Consider the following 20,932-nt stretch of genomic DNA (forward strand, 5'->3'; position numbering starts at 1 on the left):
AAGAGAAGCCACCGCAATGAGAAGCCCGCGCACCGCAACAAAGAGCAGCCCCCGCTCGCCACAGCTAGAGAAAGCGCGCACACAGCAACGAAGACCCAACGCAGCCAAAATAAAAAAATAAATAAAATAAAAAAAAAATAAGAGCAAAGCTTAACTTATTAGCGTACTTAATTTGCAAGACAAGCCAGGTTACAGTGACCTGGGTATTTTCTGCTTATGCCTCTGAAAATCATAAGCAAAACTTAAATTGTTACCCCAAATTGATAAGACGTAACCGCTAACCAATTCCCTTTCATTTAAGAAAATTCTAATATTGTAACCAATCTCTGTGAAGAATAAACAGTCACTGCCTCCACACTATATAAGATACTTTAAAACAATATACTTCTGAGCCTCATTCCTTGTTTTGGTTTGAATGCTCCCAGTTTGCTAACTGTCTTTTTGGTGTGTGCACAATAAACTTTTACTAATTACCACTTCAGTGATTCATTGGTTTTACTTTTTTTTTCTGTCTGAACTTTTGACGATTCTAAATGTAAAAAGGGAAATACAGATACTACATTGCACCAAACATACCGCAGTGTCAATTTAAGCGTCTCCAGGTCTCTCTGGAGATAGTAGGGGATTTTCTGCATTTCTTCATTCCCATAAGGTAGACCACGGCACGAGCAAGGCATTCTCAAAACTCCATCCCTGATTTGAGTGAAAATTCACAACATACGCTAAAAAAATAACGCCTGGAGTATCCAAGGATATATGCCACTCAGAGTGGAGTCGGTGAGCCTCATTCATCTTCATCACTTGTAAGACAGTGACTCTTGTGCCTGTCGAAGAGCTTTGCAAACGGATACAAAAACGAGACTATTAAAGATGGGATCCCGAGAGGGTAAGTTGCTTATCTCTAGTGAAAATCTGTGCTTCGCGGCTCCTCTTGCTGCAACCTGTTGGCTTCGGAGTTACTATGAACCTCAAACCCCAGCACCAGGCCCTTCTACCCAATAAATACAGACGTCGCCGTTAAAAAAAAAAAAAAAAAAAGGATGTGATCCCCTTGGCTAGAGAGGCCCTGAATAGACGGCTCCTCTCACCTTGCAAGGATGCAGAGCTCCAGCCCCTACTCTCCCCAGCCCGGAGGGGGGACTCTCTCCCGACGCGCTCAGCCTTCCACTGGGGTCGCCGAGGAAACGCCTCCCTGCTCTCCCGCATTCTGATAGGCCCGCAAGACTGAGGCTGCGAAAAGAGTCACCCTATTGGCTGGAGGGTGCGGCCCGCGCGAGGCTTCCTGGGAGATGTAGTCCCTGGAGCCGCTGGGGACTCGGGTCTGACCTCAGAGGTTTCGGCCGCCTGAGCTGACGAAGGTTGTAAAGCGGTGGGTGTGTCTGGAGACGGGGTGAGGGGAGTGGCGAGGATTCAGGTGAAGAAACCGAAGAGTCCATTAAAGAGAAGTGAGGGTTGCAGGCTCGCAGAAAGGTACGGACGTACTTCGAACTGGGGCGCAGAGCGTTGGGGGTGAGGGAGCGCAAGTTCCACGGCCAATCAGACACTAGCAACTGTTGTCTTAGCAAGCGCTCCGGACACCTAAGACCCCGCCCCCTGCCCCCACTCTAAGAAAAGGGACGCGCTCGGGCTGTTTAAATGGCTGTGGGGTTGGGTGGCGAAGAGGGTGGCTGGGTTTTCTCCCCGGCTCTAGCGTTGTTGTACTTGCGGCTCGGTGGGCGGGGAATGGCCGCGTTACTGGAGGTTGGACTGGGATCCCGGGCCGGCGCCTCATCTCCCCGCCGGTTGGCCCACAGCCCCTCTGGGGCGGGGCCTGGGGCGGGCACTTTCCTCCCGCGGTGAGGCGGGGACCTCCGGGATTCCTAGAGAGGACTCGGAAGTGCTCTCGGGGGTGGGATTTATGGCTCTACCCGCCGGTCAGGGAAAGCTTGGACTTGCTTACTTCCGGCGAAGAAGTGTTGCGAAGTGTCGGCTTCGGCTTTCTCTCTGTTTGTAAGAAGAAACCCGTCTTCCCAGCCTTGGCTGCGGGAGCTTGGTCTTCCAGGGGAGCTCCCCGGGACTGTGGCCTTGAGGAAAGGGAATGGCCTTTGTGTACAGACGAGGGTCCTGTCCCTAACCTTGACCGGGCCGGTTTCCGTGGATCGGGGTCAGGAGCGATTGTGGGCAATCCAGGTGCAAAATCTGTACTTAAAACCTTGGCTCTCTTCGGGACCCATGAAGTTTCCCGTTGGTCTGTCAAGCTCTTAGGGATTGAGGGACAGGACCAATTTTGACCATTGTAATGTTTTTGACCTCTGTTCTGACTTAAGTTTGGCTTGTGGTAGAGAGAAGGAGCGGCTGCGTCTGGACTAGTTAGTAAGTCTCGTCTTGTTATTTACATAAAATTCAATGTTCTTCACCACAAAAATTGTATTTCATGAGGCCGTATGTCAGAGTTTTTTGCTCTCCTTTACACTTTTTAAATGTTGGAAATATTCTCCGTTGGTCATTATTTTGTGGGTGGAGTGATGGCTGTCTTGTAATTTTTAAGGAAATTACTCTGTTGGGTGATCATCTTTAGGATAGATGACCTCTTTGTCATCTCTTTGCTAATAACGATTTCCAATATATCAGTAGGTTGCACGCTAAGGAAAGTGTCCTTCAGAAGATCTCAAAGAGCAGAAAACAAGTTTGGTCCGTGTAACCCAGCTTACCTGGAGAGAGATCCCTCTGAGTTGGAATGATAATGACAGGATCTGGGGAAGTTATAGACTTAGACCCTCCCGTGGAGACTTCACCAGAGCAAGAAGACCTTCTGATAGTGAAGGTGGAAGAAGAAGATTGCACCTGGATGAGGGAGTACAATCCGCCCGTGTTTGAGACTTTCTACCAGCGCTTCAAGCACTTCCAGTACCATGAAGCGTCAGGCCCCCGGGAGGCCCTTAGCCAGCTCCGGGTGCTCTGCTGTGAGTGGCTGCGGCCCGAGCTGCACACCAAGGAGCAGATCCTGGAGCTGCTGGTGCTGGAGCAGTTCCTGAGCATCCTGCCTGAAGAGTTCCAGACCTGGGTGAGAGAACATCACCCGGAAAACGGAGAAGAGGCTGTGGCCGTGGTAGAAAATATAGAAAGAGAACTAGAGGAACGCAGACAACAGGTGAGTGAAAGAGGAGACCTTCGGGCAATGAGGAAGGAGAGGAAGAGAGTTGAGGAGCTGCTGAGCAGGGGTGAGATCCTGAGCGCCCTGGTGCTTCATTCATATTCTTTTGTTCTCCTGGGATTAGGTGCACTGTGGAGATATCCTGCCACTCCAGCAAAGAGAAGCAGTATGCAGTTTGTTAATCTGGAGAAGACAGTCTGCGATTTTATTTCTACTTTAAATTACTGTATTGATTTTTTGAGTGGTGACATAATCCAAAATTCAAAATGTACATAAGGTTATAATGAGAAGTAAGTGTCCCTCCCACCCCTAATTCCCCAGCCGCCAGAGTTCTCCTCACCAGAGGCAACCATTGTCCCATGATACCTGTCTATCCTTACAGAGATACACTGTATTCTGTGTATATTAGAGTATATGTGTATGACTTGTTTTTTAAAAAACACAAATGTTTTCACATCATTGTGCACTTCTGCCTCTTGCTTTTTTTCTTATAGTATATCCTGGCTTGTTCTATGTTAGTGCAAAGAGAGCTGCCTCACTCTTTGAAACTGCACTGTGTTCCATTGTATGGATACACCATAATTTAACTCCTGTTGAAGGCCATTTACGGTGTTCCTTTAGATTGTTTCTGAATCTTTACTGCAACAGACTTTGCTGCAATAAATATCCTTTATATACATCATTAATTGTAGAATCAAAGCTCAGAAGTCAAATTGTTGGCTCAGAGCCCGTACGCATTGCATTTGTAGTTTGGACAGCTGTTGACAGATTGCTGTCTGCAGAGGTTATACCAGCTTATATTCCCAACAGCCACGTATGAGAGAAATTTTTTGCTTGCAGCCTGATAACACGATGTTATCCAACTTTTTGATTACTGTCAATCTGAAAGATGCAATACTTCTGTGCAATTTTAATATGCATTTTTTCTTATGAGTGAGTTTGATCACTGTACATATTTTAGAAGGCTGTGTATATACCCTTTTCTGTGACCTATCAGTTTATATTAACCTGTTAGAAAAAGTAAGCACTGTGTCTGCCATCTGAGTTGCAAGAGTTATTTTCCCGCTTTGTTGTTAGTCTTTGCTTGTGGAGATTTTTGCTTTGCTGGGTTTTTTTATTTTTATGCAGTCAGTTTAAATCTTTTAATTTATGGTTTCTGGGAATTGTGCCATAATTAGAAAGGCCCTCTCCACTAGAGTATTATAAGAAACTTATCGTTTCTTCCCCACGTTTTTGTTATGGATGTTGTTGTTTTTGTTTTACCCTTTGAAATGATAGATCCATCTGGAATTCATTTTGGTGTAGGGTGTTTGGTGTGGTTATAGCTTAATTTTTTTTCCAGATGTCTGTCCAGTTGCCCCAGCAACTTATACAGCAATCCCTTTTTTTTTCCTTCTCTGATTAAAATGCCATCTTGATTACATACCAGATTTTTACCTGTATTTGAGTCCATTTCTGGTCTTTTTATTCTATTTTATTGATCTTACTGTCTGTTTACATATCAGTATTTCAATTATTGAGTTATGTAAAGTGTTTTGGTCAATAGGTCTGCCCTCCCCCTTCCAAATTTTTTTTTCAATATATTTTTTTTCCATATGAACTTTAGAATTATTTAGCTTCTACCACTCCAAAAATCCTGTCGGTATTTTTTGCTGGGATTGCATGAAATCGGATGTTAATTTAGGGAGGTTCCGTATCTTTACATTGTTACGTCTTCTCGTCCTTTCTTACTCATTTATCACCTGACTCTGTCTACCTCCCTCTTGTTGCTAGGCTCACATTTCTGAAACTTTAATTTTTTTTTTTTTTTTTATAGCAAAGAAACAAAAGTCATGGGATCCTAGGTGTACAAGACTTTGAAGCTAGTTAGAGAATTTCCCTCATTCTTCAGAGCCATTGCCCTTCAGTGTAAGGTACCAGTCTCATTATTCTTCCCCTCTGGGTCAGGGGTACTTCAATACTCCAGAACATCCTCAGGCTCTTCAGCTGGGTTAGCTCACTCCATGAGGCAAGAGGACAGCAGAGGGAGTTGCTGGGGACCCGCCGCCAGACCCTGCAGCTGAGCTGAATAATTGTCTTGCAGACCGGAGTGTTTGAACCTTCCTATTGCTTCTGTCAGGACAAGAAGTAAAGGTTCCTGGTGCCATCTGGTTATTCCTTTTTTAAACCTTTTTGGGACATTAGCGGACAAACCTTTCCCTACTTTTTTATGGTAATAAATATTCAAAATCATAGTTTAAAACAGAAAGCATTTTTAAATGGATGACTTACAGCAGATATTACACATTGATCCCTGTCATTGGGATATGCACCCCATCTGTGGAAGGAGCACAGAAATCATTTCTTGATGGTAGGTCAGGGATCTGAGGCCCAGCGAGGGGGGTTTTCCTGAGGGCCTGCACAGCTCACTGTGTTTGCCTTTCTCTCTGCCTGCCCTCTGTATCCCTGGCATTGTTTCTCACCTTTATCTCCAGGTAGTTCTTGTCTCTAGCAAGCCTTTTCCCAGGCTTTATCCTCTACCCCTCCTCCTTGGTTTCTCTGTCCTACTCTCAGGGGTCCTCAAGGGCTGCTTTGCTTCTTCGTTGCCCAGGAGCCCTTTGACGTACTTGGCATCATCTTAACTCTTGTCCTGAGCAGGTCCACAAGGACACACACACTTCTGTGTAGAGTCATATTTGCCACAACTGTGCTGCCTCTGCCTCTTAATGTAATACTCCTGTGCCACGTTTTGCCACTACTGGGAGAGTTAAAACTGAAAGTGCTTTGAAACATAAGGGACGGTGGCGGGGTTGGGGAGGGGAGGGCAATTCTATCTCAAAGCTGGATCTTATTACCTGCTAGGATGGCACTGAGCTAGTACCTTCCAGAAGAGGCAGATGTTAGAGACTGGTTGTGTACCCTAGGGTTGTGCAAGAACAAAGGGCAGAAAGACGGAGACACACCGCTCTTGTGGCTGGTCTGTCGTACTTGAACCTGGTCGTCTGGGGCTTTGAGGGTGACTTCCTGTGTCCTGTGTTGACCTTTCCAAGCTCGTTTCTCACTCTCTCCCCCCTTCACTAAACTTGGCCCACACTGGCTTTCTGCTTGAGGGTCTTTGCTTATGTCATTCTGTCCGCCTGGGACACTCCTGACTTTTCCCTCGGCTGGCTTCTTTCCTCTTCTACGTGTTGACTTCAGTGACACTTCCTCAGAAGAGCCTTCCTTGGCCACCCAGTCTGAAGTAGGTCTCATCTGTCTTGCCTCATGGCACCACTTTCTTCTCCTTTTGCACATATAACACAGTTTGTAACTGTGTATTTATTGGTGTGTCGACATGTCTATTGGAAGTTGTCTTCAACTACAACGTGTTTATGCAGCAGTTGGGTAATTAGTCCTGGCTCGTTGTAGATGCACATGAAATACTTGGCCAAGGAGTGAATGAAAGAGTAACGTGACCCTGCTGGGCTCCTTCGTAGCCTTTCCTGTAACGTGCTGATTGGTGTGATTGTGGTTGTCAGGTCGTGGCGTGTGCTGAAGTGCTTCCTCCGAAGGTCGTGCCGCCTGGAGCCGGGCCCGAGTCCTTCAGTCACCAGCTCCTGCCCGTGGACCCGCAGCCTGAGCACGAGCCGCAGAGGCCTCATCTTCGGGAGGAAAATGGTGAGGATCTTGGCTTCAGTGGAATGGATGTGGGCTCCCTGGCCGTGTGGGTAAGCGGTATCTGTAGAGAGACCTGGGGCTGGGCAGCCTCTCCGCAGTCAGTGGATCTGGAGGTTGGGAAAGGGTGGGGGCCTGGGATTGGGTCCCTGGTCAGCTCGCAGGCTGGCTAGGAGTCGTACCAATAACCAGTGTCCTTCGAGAGCTATGCTGCAGGTGACGACAGCTCTGAGTACAGGTACTGTTAAAAGATGTACAGAAGTCTTTTACAAAAGTATTATCATGGTTTTGCAACAGTTTTCCAGCTCTACCTCATTCATTTTGTTGTCCTAAGGCTCAGGTAGACAAAGCTCTCCAGTTCCTCACTGCACTTCGCGCTGTTCAGCCATTCATGTGAAATCTGATTTTAAGCCATGCTTCACGAGGACCTGTAGAGCGTCTGTTCTCTCTTTCTCTCCTTCCCTCCCTCTTGCCCTCACTGTTATTAACCTGTATGAGGTACATCAAGGAAGAAAAGTGGGCAGCTGAGTATCTCATTTATGATGATATATGTCCACAAGTCTAATATCACTAATCAGAAACTCTTGCTATCAGATACATTTTAGAACTTAGAATTTTTCAGATTGAGTAAGAGGATCTGATTTACATACAGTGCACTGCCATCAGGATTTGAAGTGTGACCCCATAATCACACATTAATTTAGTATTTCGGCAGTGAAATGTATGCCTAGTTACAGTAAGTGGATTAAATAAAAACTTCAAATAGCTTCATATCAGTTCTGGTCAGGTTTTGCTGTCAAATTAGTTCAATGGCCAAGTTAATGAAAAACAAAAAAACTTTTGGTATTTAAAGCTTTGGGATTTTGGAATGTGGAGAAGGAATTGTGAACTCGAATTTCCTGTTTCTCCCCAGCCTTTCTTCCGGGCTCCTCGTAGTGGTTGGCCACTGCTCTAAGCTTTTCCAGCTTTCCTTTCACTGTGGTAACAGTAACTATTACTTATGTGGTGTTTACTATGTGTCAGGAGCTGTTCTAAGCTGCTTTACGTGTATGAACTCATTTAACCCTCAGTGTAGTACCAGGAAAAACAGTCTTCATTTAACATCTGGGGCCAATGGGTCCTTTCTATTTTTTTTTTAATATTTTTAAGTCATTTTATGAATACTTACAGAAGAATCAAAAGATAATGAAAAATAAATCTTAAAGGAACTTTAGTAAGAATTAAACCTCTTTGTATCAAGTATGTTTTGATAATATAAAAATCATAAAAAAATGAGAGAATACTGTCACTCAGTACCACCCCTTTAGCAAAATGAATATGTCCTTTTAGCAAGATGGGATGGTCCAGAATCTTGTTGCAAAATATTACGTGATGAAGTCCTTCCTGTTGAATGATCGGTTAAGGTGTCATAGCTCCTTTTTGGAATTAGAAATGTAGTGTTTATCATTGTTTCTTGAGTGTGGGAAGATTCATCTAGGATATTGTCATTGGCAGACTCTGTCAGTTTTCTCCTATGCCTTCAGTTTCATACTGTCTTTAGCACACTGCTCTCTGTGTCATCTTCTCATTCACCTACGAGTAGTGAAATGTCTTCCACGGCACATTTTCTTCTCTTTGTCGATATGGGTGGGTGGAAAGTGAGAAATTCTGAATTCTCGACTGTGGTCAATGAAAGCTAAAAACAGGTGTCAACAGCCTTAAACCTTCTTGAAGATGATGCAGAACTCTGGGGAATGTATTTAATACTTTGAGAACAGTGAAGAACAATGGTTTATTTCACTATTGCCTGATCCTGAATATTTCTTTTATTCTCCCATTTTCTTATAATTTTAGTCTTTTCGTGCTAACATTAAGACTCATTAATGAATAATTAGTAAAAATGAAATAATTCCTAGGATGATGAACTAGAAGAGTGCTTCATGGTACAGGAGATAGAAGATCATTCAGATCCCAAAATGTATCCTAGATTTGTAAAAAGGTCCAGTGGATTCGTATGGAAATTACAAAATAAGAGTTTTCTTTTATTTTTTAATAATACTAACATTTTCTTTTTGTTCTTCAGAAGACCTCTAAAAGAATAAAAGTCATGTCATTCCAGTCTTTAAAAATAGTTGAAACTGTCCAAAAAAAGAGAACCCCCAAACCCAGAATTGTACCTAGTAGACCTAGCTGGCATTCCAAGGGTTAATGCCCACAGTAACCCCATGGACTAGGTATTATTGTTATTCTCATATTAGAAATTAAGAAGCTGAGGTCCTCAGAGGTTAAATAATTTGTTCAAAGTCCCAAAGCTATTACACGGCAGAGCTGGGATGTTACCCCAGGCAGTCTGGCTGTAAGTCTGCACATTTACCCCATACTGAGCTGCGCTGCCTGCTTTACCTCCAGGCTCTCCCAGCGCAGAACCGTGTCCCCTTCTGATCACTGTCATCTTCCTTCACGCGCAGAGTCTCGTCTTTGCTCCCTCAGCGGTGCTTCTCTTCTCTGCCCTGTTAGCCAGACCCTGGCCACTTTCCTTATTCCAACAAAAGGGTTGGTTTGGGTTGGTTTGTTTTACACCGTGGAAGATGCTGCATCCTTCGTGCCTCTGATGGCACCGAGAGCTGGCTTTCCATCTCTGGGACTCATTTGATCTTGAGAGGGCCGAAGTTGTTTACTTAAAAGTTAGAAACAACAGGTTTCACAGGAACTTCAAAAAAAATAAGTGGGATTACTTAGAATGTAATTATTCTCATTATTCCAATTATGACTGGAACATAATTACTGTTTGTGTATAGACTATGTTCATCCCTCTCTTTCACGTCTTACTTTGACTGTAACCACACTCCTGGGTTCAGATCCCGTGTCTGTTTTCAACTTTCATTTCTAACCACGATCTCCTCTATTTTGGGTCTTTGCTCCTTACTTCCCAGTCCTTGGACACAAGCAAGCTACAAATGCACATACATCTCTGGGACCGGGGACACCATAGAAAGGTCTAAATCGTCGTGTTAAAGGTTGATACCAGGTGGATCTCCAAGTCAGAGACTTGGATCTCCAAGTCAGAGACCAGGCCCTCCGGGCCTTGCACATGTGATTCACTCTACCCAGAAAGCACCCTCATCCAGCCTCATCCCACCCCACCCCTGCTTCCAGAGTCACTTCCTGTGGAAGGGCTTTCCGGGTGCTCCCACCTCCTGCTCTCCACTCTGTAGATGCCCCTGCCTCTGTGTTCCTGCAGGAACTTGGGTGAACTTTGAGGATAATACTCTTTACCCTGTGCCAGGAGTAAAGCTTCCATGTCTGCTCTCCCCATCAGACGGTGAGGTTTTGGAAGGCAAGAATTGTTTTATCTGCCTATTCTTAGAACACACAGAGTAGACTTAATACAAGCTAGTTGGCTGACTATAAACCAACCGCAGTCATTTTTTGAAGGGAGAGAACGTGAACTAAGGCCTTGCTGATCAAAGTGAGGTCCAAAGTGCTGCAGCACCACCAGCATCACCTTCGAGCTTGTTAGAAATGCAGAACATGGGGGCTGCCCTGGAACACCTGAGGCAGAGTCTGCCCTGTACCAAGACCCCCGGGGATTTGTTTGCACATTAGAGCTTGGGAAGCCCTGGCTCTAGGCAGCGCTTCAGCTTCACGGAAGAGTGGGCCTTTGGAGGTTCTTTGAGGTGACTAGGTTTGACCTGGGCAGAGCAGAGAGCATCCTCTATAGGGGAATGGTACCATCCCCAGTCGGCAGCAGGATTCGCCTGACCAACACAGGGAGTCTAGTTTTTCTCAGGGGAAGGGTGAGTATAGGGTAGGTGTGGGGGGCCCAGAATGTAGAGTGTCTTGAAGGCTGAGCAGAAGAATTTGGTCTTGATGCCACAGGGCGCCGTTGTGGATTCTTGAGCAAAAAGCGGAACATGATGGCAATTGGAACTGGGTAGAGGGATTCTCACTGACACCTCTTTTTCTCCCCCCCTCAGCCCTTCCTGCTCTCCAAGTTCCCTCCCTTCCCCTGAAGGACAGCCAGGAGCTGACAGCCTCACTTCTCTCAGCTGGGCCCCAGGTGAGCCGGTGTCCCTGTGCCCACATTGAGGACCCATGTCTGATTTTGGACAAGTAGCTGCCTTAAGCCTGAGTCTTTATCAGGGTTCTGTCTCTTTAACCAGAGACCGGGCCCATCTTGGGTTTGTGCTTTTCTGTCTTTTTCTGTTCTGCTCCCCCATCCTCTGTGAAGCACAGTCCCTCCCCTTTTTCTTTCCTTAAGGCTCCCAGTTCCTCCCCTCGCTCCAAATTTGAACCTAGGGAATGGGAATTTAGTGGAGATCTCGTGTTTCAGAAGTTGGTGAAAATTGAAGATGTGGCTGACGTGGCTGTATCCTTCATCCTGGAGGAATGGGGACATTTGGACCAGTCCCAGAAGTCCCTCTATAGGGATGACAGGAAGGAGAATTATGGGAGTATTACTTCCATGGGTAAGAATGATTTCGTCTGCATGGATTAGGACATCTTCATTTTGTTATTAAGAATATTTATAGCACATCCTGTAAAAGCATGTATGTTTTAATCACTGTGACTTTGCGTATTTTTTTTTTGTCTGTGAAAGAGTAAATCACCCTTCTCTCTTTTTTTCTTTTTTTCTTTATTTTTTTCTTATTCAGCTTATTCTGATTATCTCCATCATAATAAGAGTAAGATTGAGGACTGATAATGCTTTGGGGATAGTATTTGCAATCCAGCAAATGTTATATTTAGCTTAAGACTAACAGGATTGGATCTTAACAGAGTTGTAGTAGTGATTGTACTCTGTTCCTTGACAAACTGAATCATTGTTAACGGAATAATTCTCATTTGTGAAAGCATCTCAGACTTTGCTGAATAACCGTTCATTGAAGTAGTTATTACAGTGTCTCAATAGCATTCATTCTTTTCCTTTCCTCTCACGCATGGGTGGCAACTTGTTCACTCTATTACCATTCTCACATCACCGGTACTTGTTTTATGATGTTTGCCTTGGCATCTGCATTTTACATGTCTTATCCCTTCTTGAATTTTGCACCCCAGATAAGATTTTGAACCTATTTCTAAGTTATGATCTTGGAAACTAATATTTGATTCTGCTGCCTGGAGCAATTGTGAAAAATCTCAGCACTGTGGCAGACATTTTGAAGCTTATGAATTTTATCTTCTTTTGAGTGAATTCTTTTGGAAGAATCACTGTCAAGCACACTATCAAGCACACTATCGATCACTATCGATCACTATCAAGTAGACTTTAGATGGAATACATATACTCTAATGCCAAATTTCTTTTGAAAAACATCTCAGTTTGTATCGTTAAGGGTTTAGTTCACTCACAGGCTTTTATTTAAAAAGTAAAATTGACTTCTCTCTCAAATTTTCCGTTTCCTTTATTACTGTTGATGTATATTTGTGTTTTCTTTGATTTATTTGCATATGCCCTCTGCTTGTTTATCTATTGGGATTTTAGTGGTGGTCTCAAGGAATTATTTATGTAGTATAAATATTATCATATTTAATGCAAATTTTTTTCATTCTCTTTTAAAATTAATTTCAAATACCTTGTCTGATTTGAGTTGATTAGTATTGTTTTATCTTTTTCAATTACTTTATAGGTATTTAATGGGTTTCAGAGTTGCAGAACTTGGCGCAGTTTTTCTGTACCATTCTCCAAGGGGTTTTGAATTGTTACTTTCTGTTTTTTTTTTTTTTTTGGCCGCACCACGTGGCATGCAGAACTTCCCAGCCCAGGGATCAAACCCGCGCCCGCTGCCGTGCAAGCGCGGAGTCTTAACCACTGGACCGCCAGGGAAGTCCTGATTTTTTTTTTCTCATTATTCATCTTTTTCTTACAATATCTTTACAACTTGAGTAAACTCTTCTACACTAAGAACATGTTCAGTGGTTTCTGCCTCTTCAGCTTCTCTGGGAAGACCACATTTGAGAATTTTCATCCTGTGGGTTCCTAACAGCATCAGAGATGGTCACGATTTTTAAAGTATCCATCAAATTTAGAAGTGGGATTTTTAAAAATTAGTGAATGAATTGTGGAGACAGCCGTTTCAATGGAGTGGCTGGGAAGTTGGAGAACAAGAGACAGTTTCTTGGAAGGTTGCACAGGAGAGAATTTGAGAAAGCTATTGTAGATAAACTTTCAAGAACATTGTCTGTGAAGGCGAAGCAAAAGCGGGCTGGCCACCGACAGCGTACCTGGTGTAGATGCATGGGTGCGTTTTGTATGTTGTCTTTGTTAACGGGAGAAGTTTTAAGCGCACTGAAATGTCACTGGGCGAGGGCTGGTGGGGAGTGAGTATGAAATGCTAGAGTGAGGAAGAGCAGATAATTGGTGCAGGGAGGTCCCTGGAAAACAGAATGGCCTGGTGAGGCCCCTTCGGGAGGAAAGCTTGACCTCGGTGAGGGGGAGGGTCAGCTCTTCCGCTGTGAGGCAAGGGGAGGACGGGAGAATCAGGCTGCCAGCACGCTGACACTTGTGGTTGTAGGATGTCCAAGGAGGTCTTGACTGGATAGTTTAGACTCTCCCTGGAATAGGAGACAGAGTCACCTGTTGCGAGTGACCAGGTGATGGAGTGGGTGGTGGAGCAGAGGTTTGAGTGCAGCGAGGACTTTGGTTCGCACGCACGTGGTAAAAATTATCCGAATAGTTTAAGTGGGTTTAAAGTGAGAAGTGAGTCTCCCGACCCTCAGTCGCTCCGTTTCCCGCACAGAGGCAGTGACGGTTAGTTAAGCTTCCTGATTGCATCTCTAGACACAGTCTGTGTGTGGACAAGTTTGTGCCAGAACACTCCTTTATTTTTTATTTTTATTTTTTTTATTTTTTTTGTGGTATGCGGGCCTCTCACTGTTGTGGCCTCTCCCGTTGCGGAGCACAGGCTCCGGACGCGCAGGCTCATCGGCCATGGCTCACGGGCCCAGCCGCTCCGCGGCATGTGGGATCTTCCCGGACCGGGGCACGAACCTGCGTCCCCTGCATCGGCAGGCGGACTCCCAACCACTGCGCCACCAGGGAAGCCCCACTCCTTTATTTTTAAATACAGTGATCTATCTTGGAGATCACGATGAAGACGTTTTGATGTAGCTGCTGAGAAGAATGAGTGGGAAACTAGCCAGCCTTAGAAATGTAGGATGCCAGTGTGGGGTACCAGTGAGGTTGAAAAGCGTGAATTTGTAAAGCACCGAATCTGCTGATTGGGTGTTTTGGAACCAACTCCCTCCTCACCCCCCCGCCCCCAATGCATTACTAAGCAGCCGGGCATAGTGTTGAGCAAGGAACACAGTCTCTGTCAAACATACACATAAATCAGGAGAATCAACAGAAAGCTCCTCATGTACTCAGAGAAGGGGAGGGGAAAGAGGAAGAAAAAAAACCTGTAAGCCAACTGGTATCTCAACCTGTATCATCACCTTCTCTGGAAACGGGCGATTGTGAGTAGTCCCAAAGAGATACATGGAGCTCATGTGATTTTTTTCAAATTCACCCCTGGAAAAAGAAAGCCATGAGCTTATTTGCCTTGCTGAACGGGAGAGAGCTCTAATAAGAATAAAATGTGTGGACATAAGTAAATGAGAATAAAAGAAAAAGAAATACTGTGATAGCTGAGATTACTTGCCTAGTTAAATGCAGGAGGAAAAAACATCTAAAAAGTTTCGTTTTGTGATAGAGTTCTTTTGTTTATATGTTTGTTTCCACTCTTAAAATGTCTTTTTAGGAAGAGAATTAAGTAAAAATAGTTAGAAAATAAATTTAAAGTTGCCTTCATGGTACAAGAGTTACAACTTCTTGCTATATCAAAAAAAGGATAGTAATAGTAACTCTCTCAAAGGGTCATTGTAAGGATTAAATGCTATAAAACTGAAAAGCACTGGAAGGCATAGTGCCTGGTCCATAGTACACACTCTGCAAACATTAGTGCTTAATACCATTTTTATGTAATGTTTGAAAACTACTTTTCTTTCTACAAAACAGCCTTACTGGAAAGTTCTCAGTAGGCCATGATCTATCTATCCTTTAAAAAGCATTCCCTATTTTTTGTTAACTACTGAAGGTTTGTCCTTGCAAACTATATTAAATGTCAGAGTTTTGAGTGAAATACATGCTGCTGATCCAGTTACACAGGGAACCGATTGCAGCCTCTTAAATGTCTCTGTTCATCAATGACCACTGAGTGGTGAGCTAGCTCTCGACAGTTGTAGGACTTCTCTGGGTACAGAAAGAACGCCTTTTCCCCTTTAGACTAATTCACACCAAACTGAGATTCTTTGGGGATTGAAAAAGCTAGAAAGATCCTCTTTCTTCTCCAGGCTATGAATAAACAAGAAGAGGAAGGTGAGGACTGGGTTAGCTGCATCACCCAGTATCAGATTTTACTGAGAACAGTTGACATGGCACAGGTGTTCCCAAACAGGTACTGTACGGATGTACTGTACCCAGAGGATGTGATTGTCATTAAATGGAATGACTGCTCTCCCAGTCGCATCCCCTTGAACCATTCTTGCCGGCTTTGTCTTCCCTAACCTGCCTCAGTTTCCTGCTTCAGTGTTCTTCATCCTATCCCTGTATTGTGAAGTCATTTTGCAGATGGCTTTACAAAGTCACGCCTTGCTTGCACGTGTTGGTTTCATGTAATTATCCGCTATTTCTGAATGCGGGGAATAAGCTAACGTTTCCATTTTCCCTCTATTATCTCAGATTACGAGTCCAGGAACGACAATGTGGAACTGATAGTAAAGCAGATTTCTGATGAAGCCGAATCGCCCTGGATGACCTCAGGAAGCCCTGAAAGAAATGTCCCCCCGAGTCAAGAGTTTGGAGGAGTTAGCGACCCTCACAGCGTGGTAGAAAGGTGGCAGGTCAACCCCCCCATGGGGAAATCAAGGCAGACCCCTTCCCAGAAAAGAGACCTCAGTGCCATCACAGACGTGAACCGGAAGCCAAACACCAACGGCGAGAGAGGGCACCGATGTAACGACTGCGGGAAGTTTTTCCTTCAGGCCTCCAACTTCATCCAGCACCGGCGAATCCACACGGGAGAGAAACCGTTTAAGTGCGGGGAGTGTGGGAAAAGCTATAACCAGCGCGTGCACCTCACCCAGCACCAGCGTGTGCACACCGGCGAGAAGCCTTACAAGTGCCAGGTGTGCGGGAAGGCCTTCCGTGTCAGCTCACACCTGGTCCAGCATCACAGCGTGCACAGCGGGGAGAGGCCCTACGGCTGCCCCGAGTGCGGGAAGAGCTTCGGGCGCCACTCCCACCTGATCGAGCACCTCAAGCGCCACTTCAGAGAGAAATCCCAAAGATGTAGGTGTGAGCAGTTTGTCTTCGGAGCATAAACGAGGCAGAAATTGCCTTATCAGCTTAGAACTATCGGACAGATGGGTGGTGGTCCTGGCAGCAGTGGCAGGAAGGGACAAAGAGTTACCGTCTATTTTATTATCATGTACTTTATGGGGTTTTTTAAATTCTTATTTTTTTTACTGAAGATAGTTGATTTACAGTGTTGTGTTAATGACAGCTGTGCAGCCGAGATTCAGTTATGCATATATATACTTCTCTTTTTGAGATTCTCTTCCATTATGGTTTATCATAGGATATTGAATATAATTCTCTGTGCTCTACAGTAGGCCCTTGTTATTTATCCGTTCTTTACATAATAGTTTGCATCTGCTGATCCCAACCTCCCAGTCCTTCCCTCCCCCACCCCCCTCCACCTTGGCAACCACCAGCCTGTTCTCTATGTCTGTATCACCTGTACTTTAATTAATTGTCAGATTAGTTGGCAAAACTCTATGCCCTCCCCACCATCCCCACAACTTCTCTTTCCCCAGAGGTGCTGCTCTCAGCAATCTTACCTGTTTCTTCTGATAATTCCACATTTTAAAATAATACGGCTGTTGCTTGACCCATGAATTTTAGACATTATCTGTTGACTCTCTATTTCGTAAGTGAGGACTTTGGCTCTCTTACATGCTTCTTCCCTCTTCCCCCTTTTCCCAATTTAGTTATTTCACTTACTTTAAAATGCTAAAGTAATAATAGTATGGTTGACCCTTGAAGAGCAGAGGGATTAGGGGTGCTGACCCCCTCGCAGTCCAAAATCCACATGTAACTTTACAGTCAGCCTTCCGTATTGCTGTTTCACATCCTTGGATTCAACCAACTGTGGGTTGTGTAGGACTGTAGTACATATTTATTGAAAAATATCTGCATATGAGCGGACCTTTGCAGTTCAAACCCGTGTTGTTCAAGGGTCAACTGTACCGGAAGTTTGGGGGAAAGAAAGTGGGAGGGGAAAAAAATCACCCATAATCCCACCATCCTAACTAGTAGAACTGTTATTACTTAGTGTGCCTCCATTTTTTTTATAAGCCTTTTTTATATAGGGCTACTCATAGGGTGCAATCAAATATTAGACACACACATTTTCCAGCGTTGCTTGGCCCTCCTGTTTGTTATTTTTGACAACCCGGCATTGTGTAGAAACATCATGGTCTACTCAACTGTTCCCCAGCTGAAATTCTAATTTTTTTTCTCTTTTGTCCTGATAACTGTGCTTATGCCTTGTTCGCTACTTGGGAATATTTCCTTATAATAGATGCCCAGAAGTGGGACTAGTGGATGAAAGGTCAAGGACATTTTTATGGTTCTTGATACATATGGCCAAATTGCTTTTTAAAACAATTATACCACATATGAGAGTATCAGTTGTACTAAATTTCTTCCAGGACTATCAAACTTTTTTTGTTGTTGTTAGCAAATTGTGTAAGCAGAAGAGAATTCTTTGCTGTATTCATTTTCAGTAATTTAGTTATGAATCAGGCTGAGTAATTTTCCTGCTGGTACTTATTTTTTTATCTGCTCACATGACTTCTGTAAGGATAAGATCACTGTAAACTGTGCTGTGAACTTAAAGGCTTTTATTAATATTCTTCAGAAAACTCGAAGACTGGCCAAAGTGTTTATTTTTAAATTATGCCTTTGGTATCCCCAAGCCCAGCTACTTGTCATTCACATTAACAGCTGCTGTCACCTATTCCAACATGGAATAGGAGCTTATGAAGCTCATGGTGTCTTTATGGCCTGGGTCGAGCTCAGCTGTCTCCTCAGCCAGTTTGATCCCATTCTCCTTGGTGACTGCCTCTTGGGGGAAATCCATCCAATAGCACTCCGAACCTGGGAAGCAGCTGCTTTAAAATAGGATCTTTTATATCTTCCCTGTAATTGTTCTTCGGCCTAGTTTCCTAGTTAATACTTCCCCCATTTTTTTGATCGAGGGAGGGATACTTTGTGTGCTCATCCAGCTGTATTTATGGAGTGCCTCCAGTGCTAGGTGCTTGGGATTCAGCAGGAAGCAGAACAGACACTGCTCGTGCCCTCGTGGAGCTGACGGTCTGATGGGAGGAGCATTCCCAAAGAAGTGTCGGGTGCCCTGGGAGGGAAAAGGAAGCTGGGGTGTTGGCTAAGGGCATAGAGCAAAGGTTGATGTGTCACGCATCGTATTGACAATATTTTCTACTGGCTCATTTCTCTTTTTTCCTGGCTCCCAGTCGGGTATTCTTCCAACTCTGTATCCTCTTCATACTCCTTTCTTCTAGTTTTCATCAGTTCTCACTGTTCACTTGTGTATCTTCATTTTTTAAATTTATTTTTTATTAAAAAATTGTGTTTTGGCTGCTGCCACGCAGTTTGCAGGATCTTAGTTCCCCGAACAGGGGATTGAACCTGGGCCCACGGCAATGAAGGCACGGAGTCCTAACCACTGGACTGCCAGGGAACTCCCCACTTGTGTATCTTTGTTCTGTCTCATCTGTCTCCCTGACTCCACATTTCCTACCTCCTCTCCCATTTCAGAATTCCCTTCTCTCTTTCCTATGTAATAAAAGTGTCTGGCTTTCCCCTGTGATCGCCTAACCTCAGTCGTTCTCACCACCCTCCCGAGTAAGCTTTCTCTTCATTTTGTTCTTTTCACTGAACAGACACCGAAAGGTTCTTTTCTGTTAACATCAAGCATGTCCATGCACCCTTCACCCCGCCTTTGTTACTCCTATTACCTCGTAGTTTCATTTGATTATCCTCTTTTGCCTGATAGTTTATTTTTCTTCTGTAAAAGAACTGATAACATTTGTGTTTCCTCTTTATCTTTTCAGGCAATGATAAAAGAAGTAAGAATACAAAATTGAATGTTAAGAAGAAAATTTCAGAATTTTCAGAAGCAGACATGGAACCAACAGGAATAATCCCAAGAAATGTTTCTCAGGTTCAAGATTTTGGAGAAGGCCATGAACACCAGGGCAAATTGGATAGAAAGCAGGGAATTCCCATGAAAGAGATACTAGGACAGCCCTCTTCAAAGAGGATGAATTTCAGCGAAGTCACGTATGTCCACAAAAAGTCCTCCACCGGAGAGAGACCGCATAAATGTAACGAATGTGGGAAAAGCTTTATTCAGAGTGCACATCTTATCCAGCATCAGCGAATACACACCGGGGAGAAACCATTTAGGTGTGACGAGTGTGGGAAAAGCTACAATCAGCGTGTACACCTAACTCAGCATCAGCGGGTCCACACTGGGGAGAAGCCCTACACCTGTCCCTTGTGTGGGAAAGCATTTAGAGTGAGGTCCCACCTTGTTCAGCACCAGAGTGTGCACAGTGGGGAGAGGCCCTTTAAGTGTAATGAGTGCGGGAAAGGCTTTGGGAGACGTTCACACCTTGCTGGGCATCTCAGGCTCCACTCGAGAGAGAAATCCCATCAGTGTCATGAATGTGGAGAAATCTTTTTTCAGTATGTTAGCCTCATTGAACACCAGGTGCTCCACATGGGCCAGAAAAATGAACAAAATAGCATCCGCGGGGAAGCGTACAGCTGGAACTTAACGGTGATTGAGGATAAGAAGGTTGAGTTGCAAGAGCAGCCTTATAAGTGTGATGTGTGTGGCAAAGCCTTTCATTACAGTTCAGAGCTCATTCAGCATTACAGAACTCATACCGCAGAGAAAACCTATAAATGGGATATGTGTAGAGAAAGCGTTGGCCAGTGTTCCCACACAAAACAACATCCCAAAAGCTATTCCAACCTGAAAGCCCATCAATGTAACGAATGTGGCAGAGGCTTTGCTCTGAAGGCACATCTTAATCAACATCAGAGGATCCATACTGGTGAGAAACCCTTTCAATGTAAAGAATGCGGAATGAGTTTCAGTTGGAGTTGTAGCCTCTTTAAACATCTGAGAAGTCACGAGAGGACAGATCCCATAAATACCTTAAGTGTCTAGAGGTTTCTATCGTAGAACAGCTCTTACACGATTTTAGAGAAGCCTTCCTGAAGACAAACCCTACTCCTATAACGAATATAATAACAACTTCAAGCATCTCCTCCAACTTAACCATCAAACCTATGGATCTGTTGAGATCCTTCAGTTAGAACTTAGGACACTGGAGCATCCACAGCAGATAGATAGCTGCTTTTCCACTGAGAAATGCGTTCGTTTGCATCTTCAAGCTTGAGAGTCTAGACAGGAGAGAACCCAAGGATACAGTGGACGAAGGGAAGCCTTCAGATGGCACTCATTCTTCGTGCGACTCTCAGAACGTTGACAGTGGGAAAAGCCTCACAAATGCAGTAGGAATAAGCTTCATTTGTAGTTTCTGCCTTGTTTGACAGCTTATCTATTCAGGGAAGAGCACAGTGAAAGAAAGAACCCTTCAGCATGATCTTGGTTTGGGTACCTCAGCAATGAACCTTTTCTAGATGTGATGCCAGCCACTGGAGTGCTCCAGGTGACATTCTCATCTTGAGTATTAAACCTTTTCAAAAGAAATTGACTTAAGGTATTTCTATTTTGGCAAAATTGAGGTTCAGAGGCTGGATGGTATGTGTTCTCGCTGCCTTATTCAACCTACAACTTCTCCATGAAACACACTCTACCTTTTTGTTTTATCTTGATTCTCCTGGCATCATGGTTAGCTAGTAGAAAAGAGAAGTTAAGTTTGTAAATTCAGGAGAAACTGTGTTGGTCAGTCACAGCCTGGGGAGAGGGGAGCGGGACCTTAGGGGAATAGAGAAGAGAAGACGGGCCAGACTGTGGACTGGTTATTCTGTTACCCACAAGAATGAGGGCAGCTATGTCCATAGAAGGAATTGGACCAAGTTGAATC

The 20,932-nt window shown here is 44.3% G+C and overlaps 1 protein-coding gene across 7 annotated transcripts; it reads left to right on the plus strand.

The window, feature by feature from the left end:
* Nucleotides 1-1,375: 1,375 nt before the first annotated feature.
* ZKSCAN5 (zinc finger with KRAB and SCAN domains 5) lies at nucleotides 1,376-20,599 on the plus strand. Of its 7 annotated transcripts, none has more exons than XM_027125849.1 (7): nucleotides 1,376-1,470; nucleotides 2,611-3,130; nucleotides 6,631-6,769; nucleotides 10,723-10,805; nucleotides 11,007-11,214; nucleotides 15,468-16,076; nucleotides 18,923-20,599. In XM_027125849.1, exons 2-7 carry the CDS (start codon nucleotides 2,717-2,719, stop codon nucleotides 20,047-20,049), a joined length of 2,580 nt encoding a protein of 859 aa, XP_026981650.1. In that variant the 5' UTR covers nucleotides 1,376-1,470; nucleotides 2,611-2,716; the 3' UTR covers nucleotides 20,050-20,599. The 7 variants fall into 7 exon arrangements, with proteins under 7 accessions (XP_026981650.1, XP_026981651.1, XP_026981649.1 ...); XM_027125850.1 differs by having other exon boundaries at nucleotides 1,389-1,470; nucleotides 2,614-3,130; XM_027125848.1 differs by lacking the exon at nucleotides 1,376-1,470 and adding an exon at nucleotides 1,926-2,352.
* The last annotated feature ends 333 nt before the right edge of the window (nucleotides 20,600-20,932 follow it).

The sequence above is a fragment of the Aethalodelphis obliquidens genome, unplaced genomic scaffold (genome assembly GCF_003676395.1).
Source record: "Aethalodelphis obliquidens isolate GAN/ISIS:26980383/991018 unplaced genomic scaffold, ASM367639v1 scaffold30, whole genome shotgun sequence".
NCBI classification, from domain to species: Eukaryota; Metazoa; Chordata; class Mammalia; order Artiodactyla; family Delphinidae; genus Aethalodelphis; species Aethalodelphis obliquidens.